The 20,315-nt window shown below is 33.7% G+C and overlaps 1 protein-coding gene across 2 annotated transcripts in view; it reads left to right on the forward strand.

Annotated features, from left to right (window-relative positions):
* fusl (transmembrane protein fuseless) overlaps positions 1-20,315 on the forward strand; it is a 152,566-nt gene that overhangs the window by 37,926 nt on the left and 94,325 nt on the right. The window contains exon 1 of one of the 2 annotated variants that reach the window (XM_081765179.1): positions 12,534-12,957. The exons of the other annotated variant lie outside the window; for it this stretch is intronic. Within the exon in view, the coding sequence (XP_081621305.1) occupies positions 12,616-12,957 (342 nt within the window). The 5' untranslated portion in view covers positions 12,534-12,615. Of the gene's footprint in view, positions 1-12,533; positions 12,958-20,315 lie in introns of those variants that run through there. 2 annotated transcript variants of the gene reach the window in all.

Raw genomic sequence — 20,315 nt, forward strand, 5'->3', positions numbered from 1 at the left:
CCAGAATATTAAGTAAATAACAGTCAACACTTTAGAATATCAAATTGAATTCACTTGTAATATACACACAACTCTTTAATAGAATAATTTACCAATTTTCGATAGATAGAGCTTACTATTACAAGGTTTTACCGAGTACGTTTCCAGCACACATCTGATGAGGATAACTCAAGTGCTGGGTGGAGTAACAATAATCGCCACTAGAGGCGCTATATTCACAATTTGACAAACGAAACTATTTGATCGAAGACTCGAAATAGAATGAATTTATATAATAACTGTTGCAACCTTTTTTTCTTCGGTAACTAACAGAGTGGCATGTTACAATATTAAAATGACTAGAATTTGTGTTCGGTCCTTCCTCATTCGTAAAGAGAAATAAATGTCCATAATTGTTAGTTTTCCAATTGGGAAGACATGTGACTTTATGAGTACATTACAGAGTCGCTTCTAATATTACTAGTGTTAAATTTACCTTAATATATACATATAACTACTAATCCCATCATAGATAGTAAGTCTCATTGTAGGTAATCACTTTCATTGCAAATTTGTATAATTTAAATAAAAGATTGTAATGAACTACGTCGAATCAAGACTATACTTTACGCATAATACATCTTAGAACTTGATATGTACTATTTATAACTACAGGTAAAATCAATGAAACTATTACCAGAATGACAATTTTGATCTGACTTAATAAACCAAAAGAATCTATGGAGGCAGTCCGCAACAATATTTTATAAAGTGGAGTGATTTCATATTTGACATATGAAGACAATGTTTTGAAATAATTTATCACAGCACACTTCGTTATTTGTTTGTAGTTTAATATGTTTCCTTGCCTCAAGGTTATTTATGAGATATGCATCTATAGCGTATTATGATGTAACAGCTTGCACTTTCAAAGGAAATCGAAATTGCTTCCTCTATACTAAAACTTGAGAATTCATGTGGAAAGTGTTAAAATAATAAACATAAAATTCTCGATGATCACATAAACTATTGTTCAATTTACTTCAAACTTATACTCTATATATGGAAATTAAGTTAGTAAACACGCTTTCTTTTATTTGCACAAACTACCTCATCCACCCACATCAATTTGTATATATACATACATAATAATGTGTACAATGATAACTATATGATACGCAATCTACACGGACTTTGAATCTACTGTACGACATAACCTAATGATAAAACAAGAAGTCTAAACTTAATCAATTCTTGAGATTAGCTCTGTATAGATTAGTACATATTTATCCATATTAGTTGTTCCACACGAGCCTTCGGCTCGCTGTACACTGTTGGTTAAAATATGCTCAATTAAAAGCGCTAATTGTTTTATGTTTAACTTTTTTTTAGTTGGTCAACAACTACTCCAAATTTCATACTACATTTATACAAGTATTAAAAATCCTCGTTATACAGAGAAGGGATACGCAATCCAAAATGCATATTTCATTCATGTGCAATGGGTATGCAAAAAACGTAAAATATACTGTGTCCAAATACATACCAACATGCGTTATTTCAAAAACAAGGAATTGTAGAACTGGTATTCCCTAACACTTCCAACTTCCTGCTGAAGCATTCCGTGTCCACTGTTGTTAAGAATACATTTTACCTGCTTTGAACCAACTTTGAAATCAGGGCGTATGTTAGAATTCTGTTTGGTGCATATCTAGGAATTATGCTCTCTAGAGAACCCGTTGCACTCCAATGCAGATTGCTAAAACATGCAGTTTTGGATGGCATATGTGTAACTTTCTTTACACTGATTGGAACCACGACTCCACGGTTTATCGAATTCGAATTAACGCGAGTTGAAATTTAGCTTTTCGACGATTTTGGATAACCCTAGCTCTGAAACTATATACTTTTCCTCCACAGGTCCATATGAACTTTTTCTGTTATTTTGATGGAAGAAATCACCTCTTACAGTTTGTTGATATAATTCACTACCACATGTTCCCTCCTCCCACTTTAGGATATACCATCAAGAAGTTTTAACTAACCTAGGTCTGTTTCAGAGTTTAGTCTCTTCGTTGAAGTTACTTAGAATTATGGCAACATACGACTTGGATTTGTACATCGGACAAATAAACATTTTCTATAGATAGATAAATAAGCGTGTATGTGAGATAATAATTTACATAAGATTATAGTGATGTGCTTAATATCTGTTCAGATATAATTCGGTCTATATTTTTGAAGCAACTGAACCTACGAAAAGATCTAAGGATCCGTCTTTGTGTAGAATTTTATAAACTACATTTTTTTAAATAATTATTTTCGTCGAAAAATTGATAATTTCGAGATAACAGCGAAAGATCTATAATTCCCCCTTTTCCCCACCCGCCAAAAAATTCATGGCTCAAATTAAGGGTACTTTTCAAGTTATGTTGAGAACGTCAAAATAAAGTACTTCAAAAAATCTAATTTGTTCGGAATTTTCTCAATGTTAAAGTCTGATTTTACTGGGTTAAAATGTAAACAAGAATAAATATCTTTTATATCATATTTTATTTACTGGTTTACAATTTCAAACCTGTTTTAGACTTCAAATGTCAATATCCGAAATACGAATCCAATGACATTATTGCTAAGCAAATTATATCTAGCTATTCTTCCTGTGCAGTATTAGCAAATGAGCACTTTCCGAGCTATGCTCAACTAATATATGATACACTTCCTTTACGATCGACAGGTACAAATGTTTGCAAGAATTGAGATGGAACTATTTACTTCAACTTTTTCCAGTTTCCTCGAATTTTTAAAATAAAACCGTATAATTTCTTGTGAGAGAACCAGGTAAAAAAGGATATATAGACCTTGTTTATACTTCATGCATACTTTACCATTTGATATTTATAAACAAGAAACTAGAAGTGTCACACTGCATACTACGTGAACAAATTTGATGTGGTTTGTGTTGCCATGGCAGCCTATTTTTTTATTACATTTAAGATTTACTAATGGGGTGATATTTTCTCAATTAATATCGAAACCGGAGGTGTTAGCAGATTTGTATCACTTCCGGTTGTAGTAGAGCCCCCCCCCCAAAAAAAAATGTGAAGATTGAATTTAGGAATTGATTTTTGAGATGTTTAATTGTAGAAAAAGGAAACCGCTTCTTCCTTTCTACAACAGCTTTAGCTCTGTCCTGATCAACGTTAAAACTGGAAAAAGTTGGTTTCTACCATTTCCGGTAGGTGGATAACCTCCATCAAGGAACTCTCCTAACGTTTGACCGTCTACGTCGTGGTCAAAATTGATCCATGAACTACGTAGTTCTTGAGATTTTATACATATGGACAGACACGAGAGCTGGTTTTGGTCATACTTGTTAATAAATTTAGAGTTTGATTCGACAACATGTTAGATAAAACTTTGATAAAATGCCTGCTTTATGAGAATGCGAACTTAAGAAAACTCTCATATGTAAGTTATTTTGGTGAGCAATATATACATATACATACACACACACACACACACATATATATATATATATATATATATATATATATATATATATATATATATGAAAGTGACTATGTTTGCGACTTCGTACCTTCTGAACTACCTGGTCGATCTCAATCAAATTTTCAACATAGATGAGGTACGGGCCTGGAATGGATTTTATAATTTTACTTTGACAGTACAACGTAGAGGAGAGGGAGGGTGATAAATATATACATATATACATATATATATATATATATATATATATATATATATATATATATATACAAGGGCGGATCTAAGGGGGGGGCTACGGGGCTATAGCCCCCCCCCCCCTCCTTGACGCTCAGGTTTACACTGCATAAAATGGGCTTCATTTCTGCTTTACACTGGATAAAACTGCAAATTATGGTTTAGCCCCTCCCTTGATCATATCCTGGATCCGCCACTGTATATATATATATATATATATATATATATCAAGAATGAATAAAACTTAACATGTCTAACTATTGAACCGCCAGACCGATCTCGATCAAATTTGCCAGATAGATGAAACTGGAATAGTTTTTATCATTTCACTTTAACGGTGCAATTTAGGGAACAAGGGTATATATATATATACATATATACATGAATGTGACTACGTTTTTTAACTTAATAACTCTTAAACCACAGATCGATTTCAATCCAATTTTTAACATACGAGATTCGAGCCTGGAAGTGTTTCTGTCATTTCACTTTGACGGTGCAACTTAGGGGGAGATGTTGAAAAATGATCGAAAATGACAAATATTAATGTCGAATCCATTGTTTTTGAGGTCGCTGAGAGGAACAGTGTCATACTTCCGATGCCGTTTAAATCCAAATCCAGTCCCACAACTTGGGGGATATATATATATAATTTAAAATTACCGATATTAGTATCGAATCTATAGTTTTCGGGGTCGCTGAGACGAACAGATGGCGTTTAAATCCAAATTCAGCCCCCATTAGTAATTTATGTCCAAAATGAAACGTATTCTTTCTGAGCGAAGAATGAGTGTTTTGCTAGTACAAAATATATACGAAAGAGTATAAAAATGAAAAAAAAAGGTATTAAAATGACAGAAAAGAAAAGAAAATAGAGTTAACAAAACATACAATACAACAATCTGAAATCTAAAGCTATCATATGTTATGGCAAGCTTCATTTTTGCACACAATTCCTTATTTTTTCCCAATAGTTACATAATTTTCTGTTACACCGATGTTCACTTATGTTTACGTTTATTAAGTTGTTTGTGTGTTTTATTTTTAGGTGTCTGTTGTCGAAATACCACCTACATACACAATTTGCATCTAAAATAATAAATCATGAAGGTTGTCCGGTGACTCTGATGCTTAATGCGATTTTAATGTTGATGAAGGTAGCTTTGCAAGCTGAAATAATTGCTCAAAGTAGAAGATAATGAATATCTCAGAACACCTCTGAATCTTGTTTAAACACATTTACTGTCAATTGCATAGCTCCTTTCAGGCACTGTTCATACATCTTATATATGTATAAACTTCCTTTCCCCTGAGGTAGTCATGTATGAACTAAAAGCATAAATTAAAAAAAAAAAGAAATGTTAATTAAATTATTATTTCAAGGTAAGTTGTGATGAATATAAAGAATGATGTAGCAAATGTAATATATGTATGTATGTATGTATGTATGTATGTATGTATGTATGTATGTATTTCTGTGCAGTGAACAGCTTGTTAACAAAAATACAGCAAATTGTGTTCTATTCCAGAGGTGTTTGCTATAAAACAAATGCTTATAACTTTTTTTTTTAAATAATGATATTGCAGTGAAGTAAATGTTAAGATCTTTATTGAGATTTACACTTTGTATCATTATCCATAGACGCACTACCGCCATTATCGCCATACCTCGAGCTGGGCTCCGTTGACATCCATACATTCCTGCAACCTTCATCGAAATCCGTGAATGCTATTTCGTCTGGCGTCGTCAAAAATGTCATGGATCACTTCATTAACTTGTGCAAAATATTGTGGAGAGGGCTTCGTCTTGCTGGTAGTGAATGTGATCTTTGATTTCCAACCTAAGCAATTCGGGCATTAGGAAATTTGTAAGCATTTGAAGCAGTGATGTGCCGTAAACTATAATTTTACGTCTACGCGATTGTCTACTGTAATCTATACGTAATCTACATTACACCTTTTCCCGTGTAGACTATGTAGACAACCACTATCAAACGTAAGGAAGAATTTCGTTGCTCGTTTGTTCATATTTCCTCATTCAGTTGTTTTACTTCGGTGCAGCGAAAGATTAGGGAAACGACTAACATATACAAAGTAGAGGGAATTATCTAATCTGTATGTTTACTCTGCTCTGCACGTACCACTTCCTTAGATTTTCCACTTCGAGCACTGCTTTTATAATGAAATTTACAAAACTAATTCTCACCTGTGGGTTTTCAGTCTTGAATCTGCTGTATTTGCCAATTTTTTCTAGCATATTTTACAAAATACATAATATCTTTCATTTTCCTTCATCAAGACGAAACTAAGCATTCGAAAGTTACTATTCGCTGGGCTAGGCATTTTACTTTGTACGCAATTTTGCAAGGTAATGACAAAAGAAAGCTGCTTTATTGTCCACGACGCCATATTAAATTACGTGTTGTTGACATATTCTACATAATCTACGTTGTTTACATTGTCTACGCATAGTTGACACGTGAACGTAAACTATCGTTTTTTACGCGTAGACGCACATCTCTGATTTGAAGGTATGTCACTCCTGTTACAGTGTTTTCGTCTAGGGGTGGTATCGAGAGAGACGAGACGAGACGAGACTTTGTACAGTCTCAGTCTCGTCTCGGTTGATAAATAGCGGTTTCGGTCTCGATCTCGTCTCTTTCTCGTCTCGGTCAACAGATGCTTGTCTCGATCTTGGTCTTGGTCTCGTCTCGAAGGTCTCGAAATAAATAGTGTGAAATTAAAATTGTTAAGGTATTATTATTATACAGTCTGTTGTTTTCGCTTCTTACTTTTTGCCTTCATTCTTGACTTAGAATTATGGTATGGTGTACTTCTTCAGAGCTAATTTGCTAGCGCTAATGCTTTCCATGCGTGTGTTCCAGGTTCAATCATCTGTGGGTATATCACATCTGGGAAAAACCCTAATAGTAACCCATATTTCACTTTCAGCAACAGACTTTCTCTCATATAGCCTCAGTACTGCCTATACAATTAAACTCTACTACATTAAATTCAGTACTATGCAGTAGTTTATATCCTTCCTTAGAATCAGAATTCTTCAATACTTCCTAACGGATAACGCAACACATATGTCACGAATGTATTTAATCGTACCGAAATTGAAATTTTACAATTTCTCATTTATTATCCAATACACTCTGCTTTGGCTGTCATTTTAAAAGCAGAATACAACGTTCATTATCTTAACAAATAGGGTAAATTATTGCTACAATATATTTTGTTTCAATTGATCAAATGCTTTATTATCGTTTCACATCTGCGTTTTTAATTTACACTTTATAACACGAACTTCCTGAACCTTGTGGTGTGAGTTACGGCACTCATCTTTACTATTTGTGGTCTCGGGTTGGATCACCAAACAAGTTAGTTTTAAAGTCCTATGTTTCGCATAGTTCGCGCCTCATTTTAAGTACGTTCTGTTTCTTATAGAAGTCTATAAGATCGTAATGCATTACATAAGCATGTATGCAGTGTTTTAACATAGATTAAGCTTATTCCTGAGCCCTCAGCGTTGCATGCAATCTTTATTCGCGAAAACTAATCTTGCGTTCATTACGTTGAAATTTCATATTGATTGAAAATTACTTCCGAAACATGGACATACATACTATATAAGTATATAGGTAATGTATATATTTCTTCTCTCTTGCCGCAACAAGTGATTCTTAACTTTCTAGTTTTCTTTTGTATTAATTTTCGTAGTTTTACTGCAACATGAAGGATTGAATAGTCAAAAATATTTTCTCGCTGTACGACTTTCGTTACAACTCTATCCATCACGACTCTGGAACTCACTAAAGAAATAATAAACACTTCTGACCAGAGTATATACACTTGTTTATTAAAAACTAAATTCCAGTGTAACAGTTTCAACAACGTAACGTTGTCTTCATCAGACACTAACAACAGACTTTCGTTAAATTTTGGATTCAATTTTACCCTACCTTACCTAATAAAAGTTAAAGAACATATATATGAAATTTAGAGGTTGACTCTGCTTTAGAGGTAGAGGTCACTTTTTGATCGAAATTGAATTAAGAATACTTCTTTAATAGACTATGTTCTTTCTAGTGGTGTAATAATGTAAGTCTAAAAGCATCCTACTAGTTTGTAACTACTTAGTATAGTTTGAAAAACAGTACTATAGGTCTTGCTCAAGGAACAGGTTTTTCGCTTCTCCTGTAAAATTACGAAATTATGACTTGGTTTAGTTTACCTCTGGGGTCCAGATATTAATAAAATCATCACCATAATCATAATCAACAATTATCAATCCACTGTTGGATGGAGGTCTTTCCAAGTCTTCTCCACAACTATCTATCTTGGACAATTATTTTGCAGGTTACTCCCCAGTGGTTCTTGATTTCGTTACACCATCGGGTATGTGGACGTTTCCCAGGATGTTTCTATCTCGTGGTATCCAGTCCAGAATAGTTTTTGTCCATCGATTTCTTCTTGCAATATGTTCAGCACATTTTCCACCCCATGTTAAAATTATTTCATTAGTATCAGTCATTAGTTGCCAAATAATTCATTTACATATATTTGGGTTATAAATAGTTCAAATCCCCTACTTTTGGAGAACAGACACACTGCTTTTTGATCTTCGGATCTGGCAACAGACTCAATGATTTAAATCAACACAATGTGACGATACCCATTTAGTCTAGCAGCTAGCACGCTAGACTTCGGTTCACGTGATCTCAAGTTCGATTCCCAGTGGGGGTAAAGTTGTTCTGTAACTGTTCCTGTTCCTTCATTCGGAATAGATTATACCATGATCATAGTATTTGACGCTAAGATACAATTGATGCGCATTGCACCGTCCATACAATTTGAGTTATTAGGGATCTCCAAAATGTTGATATTAGTGACACTGTGTTGTCTTTTATTACGTTGAATAATGTGTGTGGTATTGTGGTTTTATTTAATATCTAAATTAGAAATATGTAATACCTTATATAGTGCAACTTGAGAAAATATAATGTTTTGTTGCGTTAGCAAATATATATATATATAAGGAGAGAAAGAGAGAGGGGGAGGGAGTGAGGGAGAGAAGGCTATATACATTAGCAGTGGATTTTGTTTCGGGACAGGCTTGAGGAACGAGCAAGAAACATTTGTGATGTATATGCAATGCGAAAAAATGATCACAAATTTATTTCGAGAGGGGCTTGAGCCCGATAGCCACCCCGTAAATACACTACTGTATATTAGTCAACCGTCCCATATTATCTAACACAGCAACGAAAAAAATGAGTAAAGGTAATTTTAATAACTATCAATATAAATATTAGAGACGAGACCGAGACTTTCGAGACTGACCTAAGTCTCGTCTCGATTTATAGAAGTCTGTCTCGGTCTCGGTCTCGTCTCGGTATATAAAAGTCCGTTTTGGTCTCGGTACCATCCCTATTTTCGTAGAAGGAAAACGGGCCTATGATGTGGTTTATTGATACGGCACACCACACATTCACTTTCGGGCTGTCTCTTTCATGCGTTTCATATTCACGAGTTTTCAGGTCCCCAAACAAGACAATTGTGCTTGTTTACTCTCCCTGAAATATGGAAAGTTGCCTCATCTAAGAACATGACTAATTGCAGAAGTTCCCTGTCATCATCCAGTCGTTTCAGCATCAGTTCACAGAACTCCAGTCTTGTGTCCTGTACCCGTTCTTCGAGGGGGGAGGAGGAGAGAGAGTACGTTTCATTTTGGATATAAAGGGTTGGATTTGGATTTAAACCGAATCGGAAGTGTCACTGTTCGTGTCAGCGACCCCAAAAACTATGGATTCGACTAATATAGGTATTTTTTTTACAATTTTTAAATATCTTCCCCTCCCTCCCCTAAGTTGCACCGTTAAAGTGAAATTATGGAAAGAAAAAAGCATCCCATGCCCAAACTTCACCTCTGTTGCAAATTTGATTGAGATTGGTCTCATGGTTCAAGAGTTATTAAGTTTGATTTATTTTTATATATCTCCTCCGTCCCCTCCCCTATTTTGTACCGACAAAGTGAAATGATAAAAACCATTTCAGGCCCGAACTTTATCTATGTTGAAAATTTGATCGAGATCAGTAAGGTGGTTCAAGAGGTAGAAAGTCACATAGTGACTTTCATTTTCATATATGCTGTAGATTAAGAAAATTAGGACTAAAGATTTAACTGAAATTTTGTTACATCTCATTAACGTTAGCATACTGAATACTATCATTTTGGTAGTTGAATGAAAGGCTTGAAACGCGTATATCTTAGTATCAGTTCTAGCTTAATATATGGCGTCATTGTCATATAATATCCCATTTCTATAACAGAAAAAAATAGTTTTTGTCGATTCTATCAAAAATTATGTATAGGGATTTACTCCCAAAAATATCATTATGTTTAGCCCGATAAGACCTATCGATTGATATATGTTTCACGTTTCAAGAAAAACATGGTCATTATGTGAAAATAATATTGTAGAAATTGTTATATCCTGTACTTATTATGCAATACTCATGTTCTAATAATTCAAGTATGTTTCGTATATATTTATGTTAACCTACTTTTCCGCAGTAGAGATGAACACCGTACTTAAGATTGAAAGTAAATTACATTCTCTGTAGTATTATATATATCAGGAAGGTTTTGACAGCCAGATGTTCTACTGGGCAGTGGGTGAGTTGTAAACATATCAGCTCATAACGTCGGCAATACTTCCATGTCTCTTAATTCAAACAGTTTCTCAATTTTAAATGCAAGTATCACCATCCTGGTAGCGGTGCTTATCCTCACTCTAAATGCATCACTGCAACTTCCATCCCCACAAGAGTAGGAGCGGAGATTGTAGTTGGCTGTGACAAAACCAATTTTTTTCTTCTTTGTTTTCAGATTAAAACTTATTCAATCTAACGTTCTTAAGACCACTGTTAGAGTGTAGTTAAAATTCAATGTGGCATTTTCAATTAAAAATTAAGTGATCCCAGAAATGAACTGGTGCAACCTGTGTGCACCTGTGGGCACCACTGCTTCCTGGATAAACGCCGAAAATTTTGCGCGAGCTCTCTCTCTCTCTTCACAATTGATGTTTCGATCATGTTGTATTATTATTGCTGTATTTAACATTATTATTATGTTTATATCTTTATTATTATTGTCAGTACAACAGTACGACAAAGTGATATATATATTTTAGCTCGGCCACCGCGAAACTTTAAGAAGACTGATCAATTTTGTTTATGTAAATTAAATTTTAATTACATTGTTTGGCAATTGTATTTTAGGACATTCACTATATTTATTTTAATCTTGATTTCAGAATCATTTTCTAATATGAAATTTTTTAATGTGATCTTAACCTACTCAGTCAATAATTGCTATATATTATTATTATTATTATTATTATTATTATTATTATTATTATTATTATTATTATTATTATTATTATTATTATTATTATTATTAACGGCTCCTACGGCTATTCTCTATTAAACAAATATCGTTTTATGAAGAAATTGTGCAAATTTATGTCAAGTTACATAGTTTGGGGGGGGGTCCGGGTTTGGTGGACTCCTGCCCATGGGTGTGTCCCTGACTGGAAATACTTTTGTACTTTAAATTTAAAAGATTATTGCACAAACAATGGCTAACAATTTAGTGGTTCTATTCTAGGATTTAAGATGCTACTGGTCAGCATCATATCCACAAATATTATCCCATTTCCTTCCCCCCACATTATCACCCTTATCATCAACCCACTTTAACCCTTTCAATGTTCACGTGCATTTATCACCATATTTTCTTATTCTATTGCAATTAAATGTTAAAATTAAATGTTTAATAAAATAATGACATTTCATTTGAGAGCATGTAAAGAGAAATAATCAAATGCACGAGATCAGAGAATTCTATCGATGGTCAAACTGAAAGAAGGCAAGAATGGTCATTATTCGAAAGTGACAAAGCAAAGACTGGAAGACTTTCCAAATGTGAGCCTGGAGAAGAATGAAGGAAATTAGCTGAATCGATTTGTAAAAAAATGAGGAAATTTTAGGAATAGTAGTGGAGAAAAGAACAATTCTATATGTAATTAGAAAAGTAGGAAGAGAAACTAATGGGGGGAAGTTATTGGCTCAGAAGAAACGGTATCATGAAACACGTGATAGGAAAGTAAATAATAATACTCTAAAACGTTAACTGAATCTCGTGCGAGCAGGTTTTCTGCAGTGAGTAATTGTGCCTTGTTATTATTCGGGCAAAGTTGTGGTTCACAACATGAATGTATTAAGAATTTTGTAATATAGTTTTCTTTATGATTTAAATAGATTTTATCCTTTAACCCTTGGTTCTTAAAATTAGTTAAGTAATGTACTATGTTTGTTGTGTAGTTTGGTTAGGACATTTATTTATCTTTCCAAAGCAAATGTTATCGTTCTCTATAATCAGCGCAGAAGTCTATACTTGTAAAAAATGTTTTCTTTTTAGAAAGAAAGAGAAGAAAACATAAGATGGAAAGATTTAAGAAAAGATTCAAGTAAGAAGCGAATTTGAAAGAAATAAAAACAGGGTGATGACGTAATAGGAAGGCGGGATTCTCTTTAAAAAGTGGTTGGTTCTATTTCACGAGTATGTAGCAAGAGTGGCATGTGCTCGAGAACCGGTGCAAACAAACTGCTCGCGTTGGTGCAAACGCTACGAGGACACTTTTCGTAAAAGACGTTATGAAATACAGTCGAAGTCCATATTACATATGGTTATCATTTCTCGATGTTGTTTTGTCCTTGTTCCTAATTGCGCCACTTATTGTCACGTATTGGTGCGGGACATGGTTTTTATCAGAATATTATTTCTTTCCGGAAAATCCTCTTTATGGTAGTTATTTGTCTATGGTTATTGGATATGGGATTGAAATTCTGTTCTACCTTATTCAATCGCCACTTCAAAATCGATTTAATCCTAAGAAACATTGGATACAATATTATGTAGTGTCTCGACTCTACACGGCAATATTTAGTTTTGCATGTGTCAACATGTGGCGAGGAATATGGAGTGCTTTGGATAACTTGACAGGGTTTGGACGCGAGTCAGCTTTAACTTGTGTCATCATCGGAGCAGTGTCTTTAATTTTGTTGAGAGCTTTTAAATCCACACTAGCACCACCTTCGTGCATAGTTATGGATACCCCTGAGAAATATTTCACATTTCCAACCATGTACCGCATTACTAGTGTAAGTACTTTTTATTTTTTTCAAAATATTTTAAAAAAAAAATATTTTTGTTTATTTAACAGAGTTATAAAAATAAAACTATAACGAACTATACTTTTATTGTTAAACGGCATTTTGTTAGGGTTACTAGATTTCTGGATATAAAAATACGGACACTTTTGATTTTACTGAAAATTGGTGAAATCCTTTAATTAAAGAAATAAAAAACTACCTAACTAAATTATATCTGCACATAATAAAATTAACATTAAAATTCTACCGTCATAAAATAAGAATCCTGAAAGTTAAAACATCAATGAAATACTTTTCTTTCTTTCTTTCTTTTCTTTTCTTTTTCTCTTTTCTTTTCTTTTCTTTTTCTTTTTCTTTTTTTTGTTCTTTGTAAACTTAAATGATATTTGGTTCATATCAATACATATTATGTTTTCTTTTTGAATGTGGTAAGTAATTTAACATTCATGAGAGTTAACGGGCATCATGCCTATATTTGTGATTAGCGTTTGAGAGAGAAGCTTCTTATCCGAGGTTGAAAATAACATATTTCCAGTCCATCTCGCTTACAATTCTCTCTACAACTTTCATAAATTCACTCCACAGACAGCTACGGATCACTCACAGAAAACCACAGTCTGTTCCCAGATCTTTCACGAATCTTTAATATGAAAGAGTACAAAACTCCCGCCATCTTCCTTGATGACCGTATGATCAGTGCTTTGGTAAGGAAATAGTAATTAATTAATCTATTTTCCGAGTCCAAAACAAAAATGCGGACATCTTGTCATTTTTTTTCTAAGGGTACGTTACGGACATGGACACAAGTTTTAAAATACAAATTGTCCGTTCTAAATACTGACATCTGGTAAACCCCATGTCTCGTGCATTAGTTACATGCACATAAATAAATGTTGTTATGGAACGAAGTTGCGACTAACGACAAACTCAGTAGCTTAGTGACAATTCTAACAGACACATCGTAGGGCAAGTAGCACTGTGTTTCTCTGTGTGACAATCGGGCAAGTTATGATGGTAGTTGATATTGTGTATGGTTATGTTGAGGAGATAATTCCCATCTTTTTTAAAAAGAGCTCTACTTTTACTAGTGAGTAGTAGGCAGGGTTGTAGTGCCAAATTCATTTATGCCAGAGTGCTTGACGGGTTGTAAGAGAACCAAAAACATAATTTAAACATAAACACAAAATTGAAATCAAATTATGAACGTTTATTTTAATTCATAAGTGGAGTGTGTGCTGGTCGTTTTTCATCGAAAAATACCCTTTTCACTTTCCTATACGGGAAGGGAGTAAATGTTTCTGCAGAAGAAAGGAAAATGATGGAGGTCAAATAATCAATTTAGTAGATACCAACAAACAGAAGACCAGTAGTTCAATTAATTAACTTTCTGTTTACCTTTGGACAAATATTTAAAACATAAGCTTTAATACTTCTGTTGTAAGTTAATAGTACATTTATTTTCATTTTTTACTTCATCTTTCCTGAAATACAGAAGTAAGAAGTATTTTTTGCCCCTGATTTTGTACCAGAGCGTCGTACGTCCTCAAAAATCTGTACTGGTGTGTCGCGGCGCTCCGAGTCCACTAAACTTCTAGTAATAGGTTTTGTTAAAACAGGCTTACGTAAGACCTCCGAAAGAATGAGAGTTACACATAGAAACTATATAAAATGAACGGAAAACACTATGTACTTTGAGCTTTTGTGGGGGCTAGAAGATAGATACTATAAAACAGATAAAAGACTTCGTTCTCATTATTATGCCTTGTCTATGAAATTTATGCCAATTCAATAACGAACTTGAAAATTCTAGTGAGAGCACGGTGACTCAGTAGTGGAGCGTTCAACTCTCATACGAGAGGCACTTAGTTTGATCCCAGGCTATGCGAGTTTGTGATGTAGATATTTCATTGTACCGAAATTCTCCCGTTTCGATCAACATTCTCAATCCACCTACTTTTTCGTAATCATTTACTTTCATTAATTGCCTGTTTTCTTTAGCATATTTACAGACTTTTATTCATTTCTTTAAAGAAAATCCTGATTTTTAAAGAACAATTTTGAAAATATATACAATATATATATATATATATATATATATATATATATATATATATATATATATATATATATTGAACTGTACTGCACCTTGAATCTCATGCTTTTTCTTCTCTGCGATGTAGAAACCTTTCTAAAAAAGAAAAGGAAAAGAATAACTAATGTTTTTTCTTACAATCAAGATTTTCTCGACTCTGCAGATTTTCATTTTCCTTTTTTTAACAACCTTAATTTCTCTTTTAAAAAACTGAATTACATTGTACGTCTCCCAGTATTGCCTACAAGACGATAGTCGAGACTAGAGATAGGCTTATCTTTTAAATTGGAGACCTGACTATAAATATAACAATTCTCATCTCGTTTTCGAGGCGAGACGAGAAAGTTCCCGTGTCTCGTAAGCCGTCAAGTCCACCTAAATCTTAGATCTGAAATAGTGTTTTAGTGTTGCAAGTTTGATAGTATAAATGTTTAAATTGATAAAGTGATCGTATGAACACAAGGAAGAATATTTGTCAATATTTAAAGATAGCAAGTCATTACACAATATATTAAAATAATAAATAAATTTGTTTTGAATATTGTAATATTATATACCCTTCGTAAACATCTCGTGACGCGGAAGGATTCCGATAATTTCTAGATAATTTAAAAAAAAAAAAAAAAAAAAGGGGGGGGCATAAATTTATAAAACGAGATGAGAGGAGAAAACCTTAGTTCTCGTCTCGTCAGAGTACTAACGTCTGCTACGAAGGAGCAAACAGCGTGCAGAGTCGATGCACTGTACACAATGTAGCCGATCATATCCCATCGTAATTCCACCGTCAAAATTTTTTGTATAGGCTACCGTATTTCTTCACGTATTTATCCTAGCTTTTTAGTAAATGATTTTGATTTTTAAAAATTTCAATGATATAACTTTCCTTTAAAACGATCTTGAAGACAAAGTTTTTCTTTTCAGAAAGAGATACAATTCTTTGGCTGTAAGCTTTCTTTTAGCAAATGATATAGTGCTGATATTATATAAACTATAGTGACGTGATATTGGTATACATTTTTGTTTATTTCCTACCTCTTTCTCTAAGAAGGGAAGTTCGGGAGAAAACACTCGCCCGCAGAGAAACTAAGCATGCAATTTGAAGGACAAATTCATGCTGATTACAACAAGCTAATAAAATTCCTGTGCAATTGAGAACTTTTTGAGAGATTCAACTTGGAAGTTTGTATGAAAAAAAAATGTGTATATACGCATTTAAAAGCTTTAAGTACAACATTATTACCAACGCATATTGATATAATGGTTTGAACTTGCTACTGCTTGATACTGGAGTCCATTCGCAGACAAATTGTCCATTGCAAGTTGAATGACGGGTGGTAAAGACGTAATGATTGAGAATATACCAAAGAACTGCACACGATTTGTACAATCATTTGATGTGTTTGGATTCCAACCAATCAAAGTTTATAACAGGAGATTTGTATATACATAGTATGAAATTTTTTCATCCTTACGTTATGATGTACCAACGAAACAATCAAATAAAGTTCGTGTTCATGATAATGAATATGTTCCAATCACAGAGATACATTGGATTGTTTCAGTTTGCGTTCCACCGAACAAATTATATACCTTTTGATTCGCCTGTCGAGTTTGCTTTTCGCTTTGGTTATGAGAACTGTTCTCTTCGCGGATGCAACACAATTGCACACATAAAATGTTCATGATGCAAGGAAATCTTTTGCCTGCGTCATTTCTTCATAGAAAAGAAGAACAAATGATCAATTTTCATCTCTAACCTATCATTATTGTGAACAATATAATGACTATTTTAACTAACAAATCCGTCAGTTATTGCAAAACAGTTCTTTGTGTTACCTCCGAAAGATTTCAATTCGTATGTCAATATTCGTTTGCTAATAATGTTGTACTTAATGCGTTTAAATGCACAATATACTCATTTTTTTCATATAAACTTCCAAGTTGAATCTCGCGAACAGTTCTGAACCGTACAGGAATGTTATTAGCTTGTTGTAATCAACATACATTGGTCCTTCAAATGGCATGCTTAGTTTCTCTGTAGGCGAGTGCTTTCTCCCGAACTTCCCTTGAAAGCGCATGCCTAGTGAATAGCGAGCGCGCCTTTAGGGCATGGAGTCCAGGTTTAGATTCCCGGTGTGAAAGCCTTGAAATTTGAACATGTTACCGTAGTTCGGAATATACATTAAACTATGGTTCCACGTCTAATATAGCCTCAGTGCTGAAAAGAGACGAATCAACTCTTTTTAAGCCTTTTCTTCTGAAATAGAATTCCCGCGTGATTTTCAAAAAAGTAAACGCAGTAGTTCTTTTCGTGTATTAATAATACAGTAAAATCTCGTTAATCTGCACCACGGTACTCCGAACGCCGCGCTACTCCGAACGACCTTCAGTCGCTGTCTGTACATACATATTGTATTTTTAAGTTAAAAAAAGCCGCTCAAAAACGACTAAAGACTTTTTCAAATGACTTATTTTTACGTAAAGTTACTGTACTCTAGTGTTTAAAGAACAGTAACATACAAAGTTTCATTTTGTAGTAGGTCTTTATTGTGTAGCTTTTCAATTTATTGTAGGTACGCGCATATTGTCAGTAAATTTATGTAGTATTTTAAGCTTGTTTCGGGCGTTTTTTTAACGTTCCTTAATAATCCGAACTTTTTGGTAATCCGAACAGCTCGAGCAAACAAATATTCGGATTGAGGTTAAACTGTAATAATAATAATAATAATAATAATAATAATAATAATAATAATAATAATAATAATAATAATAATAATAATAATAATAATAATAATAATGTATTACCTTGTTTTGAAACTTTTTGTAAGAATCATATCGAAGAAATGACCTTAAAGAATCAGAAATTTATTGCTTAAATGGAAATAAAGAACCAAATATCTTATGACCTTTTACAAGATAAGCAAGATAAGAGTATATTAATAGATTGAATTTGTATACAAGTGAAAAGACAAAAAATAAAAATAAGGAAAGAAAATGAATTTCCGAGTATTTTGGATAGATAATTTCTTTATTTGTTTGTAAACAAACGTAAAATAACATTTACATATATATAATAAAACACAATACTTGTTGATTTTGTTTTTAAAAAACGCATTCCGTATATTCAACGAAGTTAAAAAGTTCGTTACTGAATTCTCTATGTCTGTGTGTCTGTTTGTCCGTCTGTGTGTCTGTCTGTCCGTGTGTTTGTTATTTGCGATTTTTTTCAATTTTTCAACCTTGCATTCGATAGAGCATCAAAAACTATCAGAGAAAGTGATAACATTTTTCGCGGAGATATTGGCCAAAAAATGGCCGACTTCCAGAGATTTAAGGAGCCATATCTCGGGAACCGTAAATCATAGAGAGATGATATTGGTGTTGATCAATATCTGAAAGGATGGTAAATATTTTGGTACCAAATAGTAACCGGTGGCCACTATCCAACTGACCACTGGTTTGGACAATGGCCAATTGGCCAGTGGGCACCAATCAATATTGGTACCAAAATGTTTACCTTCCTCTTAGGTATTGATTAACACCAATATCATCTCTCTATAACTTACCGTTTTTGTGATATTGCCCCCAAAATGGCCAATTTCTAGATATTCAAGGAGCCAAAGTTCAAAAACCATAAATTGTAGAGAGATGATACTGATGTAGATCAATACCTAAGAGAATGGTAAATATTTTGGTACCAAATAGTAACCGGTGTCCACTGTCCAACTGGCCACTGGTTTGGCCAATGGCCAGTTGGCCAGTGACCACCAATTATTATCGTTACCAAAATATTTAACATTCTATTAGGAATTGATTAACACCAGTATCATCTGTCTATGACTTACCGTTCCCGTGATATTCGCCAAAAATGGCCAATTTCTAGATATTTAAGGAGCCGTAGCTCGGGAACCATAAGTTGTAGAGAGATGATATTGATGTTGATCAATACCTAAGAGGATGGTAAATATTTTGGTACCAAATATTAACTGGTGGTCATTGTCTAACTGGCCATTGGTTTGGCCAGTTGCCATCAATTAATATCGGTACGAAAATATTTAACATTCTATTAGGGATTGACTAACACCAACATCATCTCTCTATGACTTACCGTTCCCGTGATATTGACCAAAAGATAGTTCCGATTTCGGGAGATTTAAGGAGTCACATCTCGGGAACCGTGAGTCACACAGATAACATATTGGTGTTGGTGAATATCTAAGAGAATGGTGAACATTTTGGTACCAAATAGTAACCGGTGGCCACTGATTAACTGTCCATTGGCCAACTGGTCACCGTCCCCCTGATATTGGCCAAACTTTTCGAATTTGTAGACCTTTTATCAACCACATCTCGAGAACTGTAAGTCATAGAGAGATGATATTTTGGTAATTTTTGCGAGAAAGAGAAGTAGGTGCGGATAAAAAAAAAAATAACTTCTACATCTAGGAACAATGACAGTCATTATTCCAGCTTTATCTCTTCATTCTTTTTAAGTTCGTTTTGGCAATGCTCTTGGAGCATTCTCAATTGGTTTTATATTATTTTCTCAAAAGTTTGTTTCAATTATGTTAATTGGTTCCATGGATATTCTTTATTATTGCATTTATTGTTTATTTCTTTCTTTGTTGAAGTTTGTAATCCGTTTTCGTTGAGATGCAAGGGATTATAAAAGGTTTCTTTTTTGCCTGGGATTTTTTTCTTTTTTGAACATTTCAGCTTTAATGAAGAAATAACATACGGAGCCAATTAAATACTGTCTCGTGTTATAATGAAAAACGAAAGGTAGAATGGCCCTGTGGTGTTTCCCCGCCGCGTCGTGTTAATTTCGTAAGCTTTCCCCGAAAGAAGATTGTTGTTATTTTCGAAAAGAACCGATTCGAAAGAACTGAAAAGAATCGCCTACATGAGAATGAAACTAATACACTTAATTAATAATAGGAAATTAATACGAATTAATAATGTACAATATTAATTATCACTGCATTTAAATCTTTACTATCAATAGGAGTCCAGGATTGAAGTTAAACTACAGCGGTAACATATAAATAAATAAATTATGAATTTAACCACTTCTGAGCTCACTATGCACAAACTATTCAGTAAATGTTGGGGCACGGTCACTCAATGATAGAGCACTTACCCCCAACGGCGTCGACTTTCCAAAATTTATGTGGGTGCTTATCAATGGCGGGACGTACTATATGTTTTCAGGACAGTGTCGATATATTTTGATTGATTTTTTTTAGTTGATTTT

The sequence above is a fragment of the Thermobia domestica genome, chromosome 7 (genome assembly GCF_964235325.1).
Source record: "Thermobia domestica chromosome 7, izTheDome1.hap1.1, whole genome shotgun sequence".
Lineage (NCBI taxonomy): Eukaryota > Metazoa > Arthropoda > Insecta > Zygentoma > Lepismatidae > Thermobia > Thermobia domestica.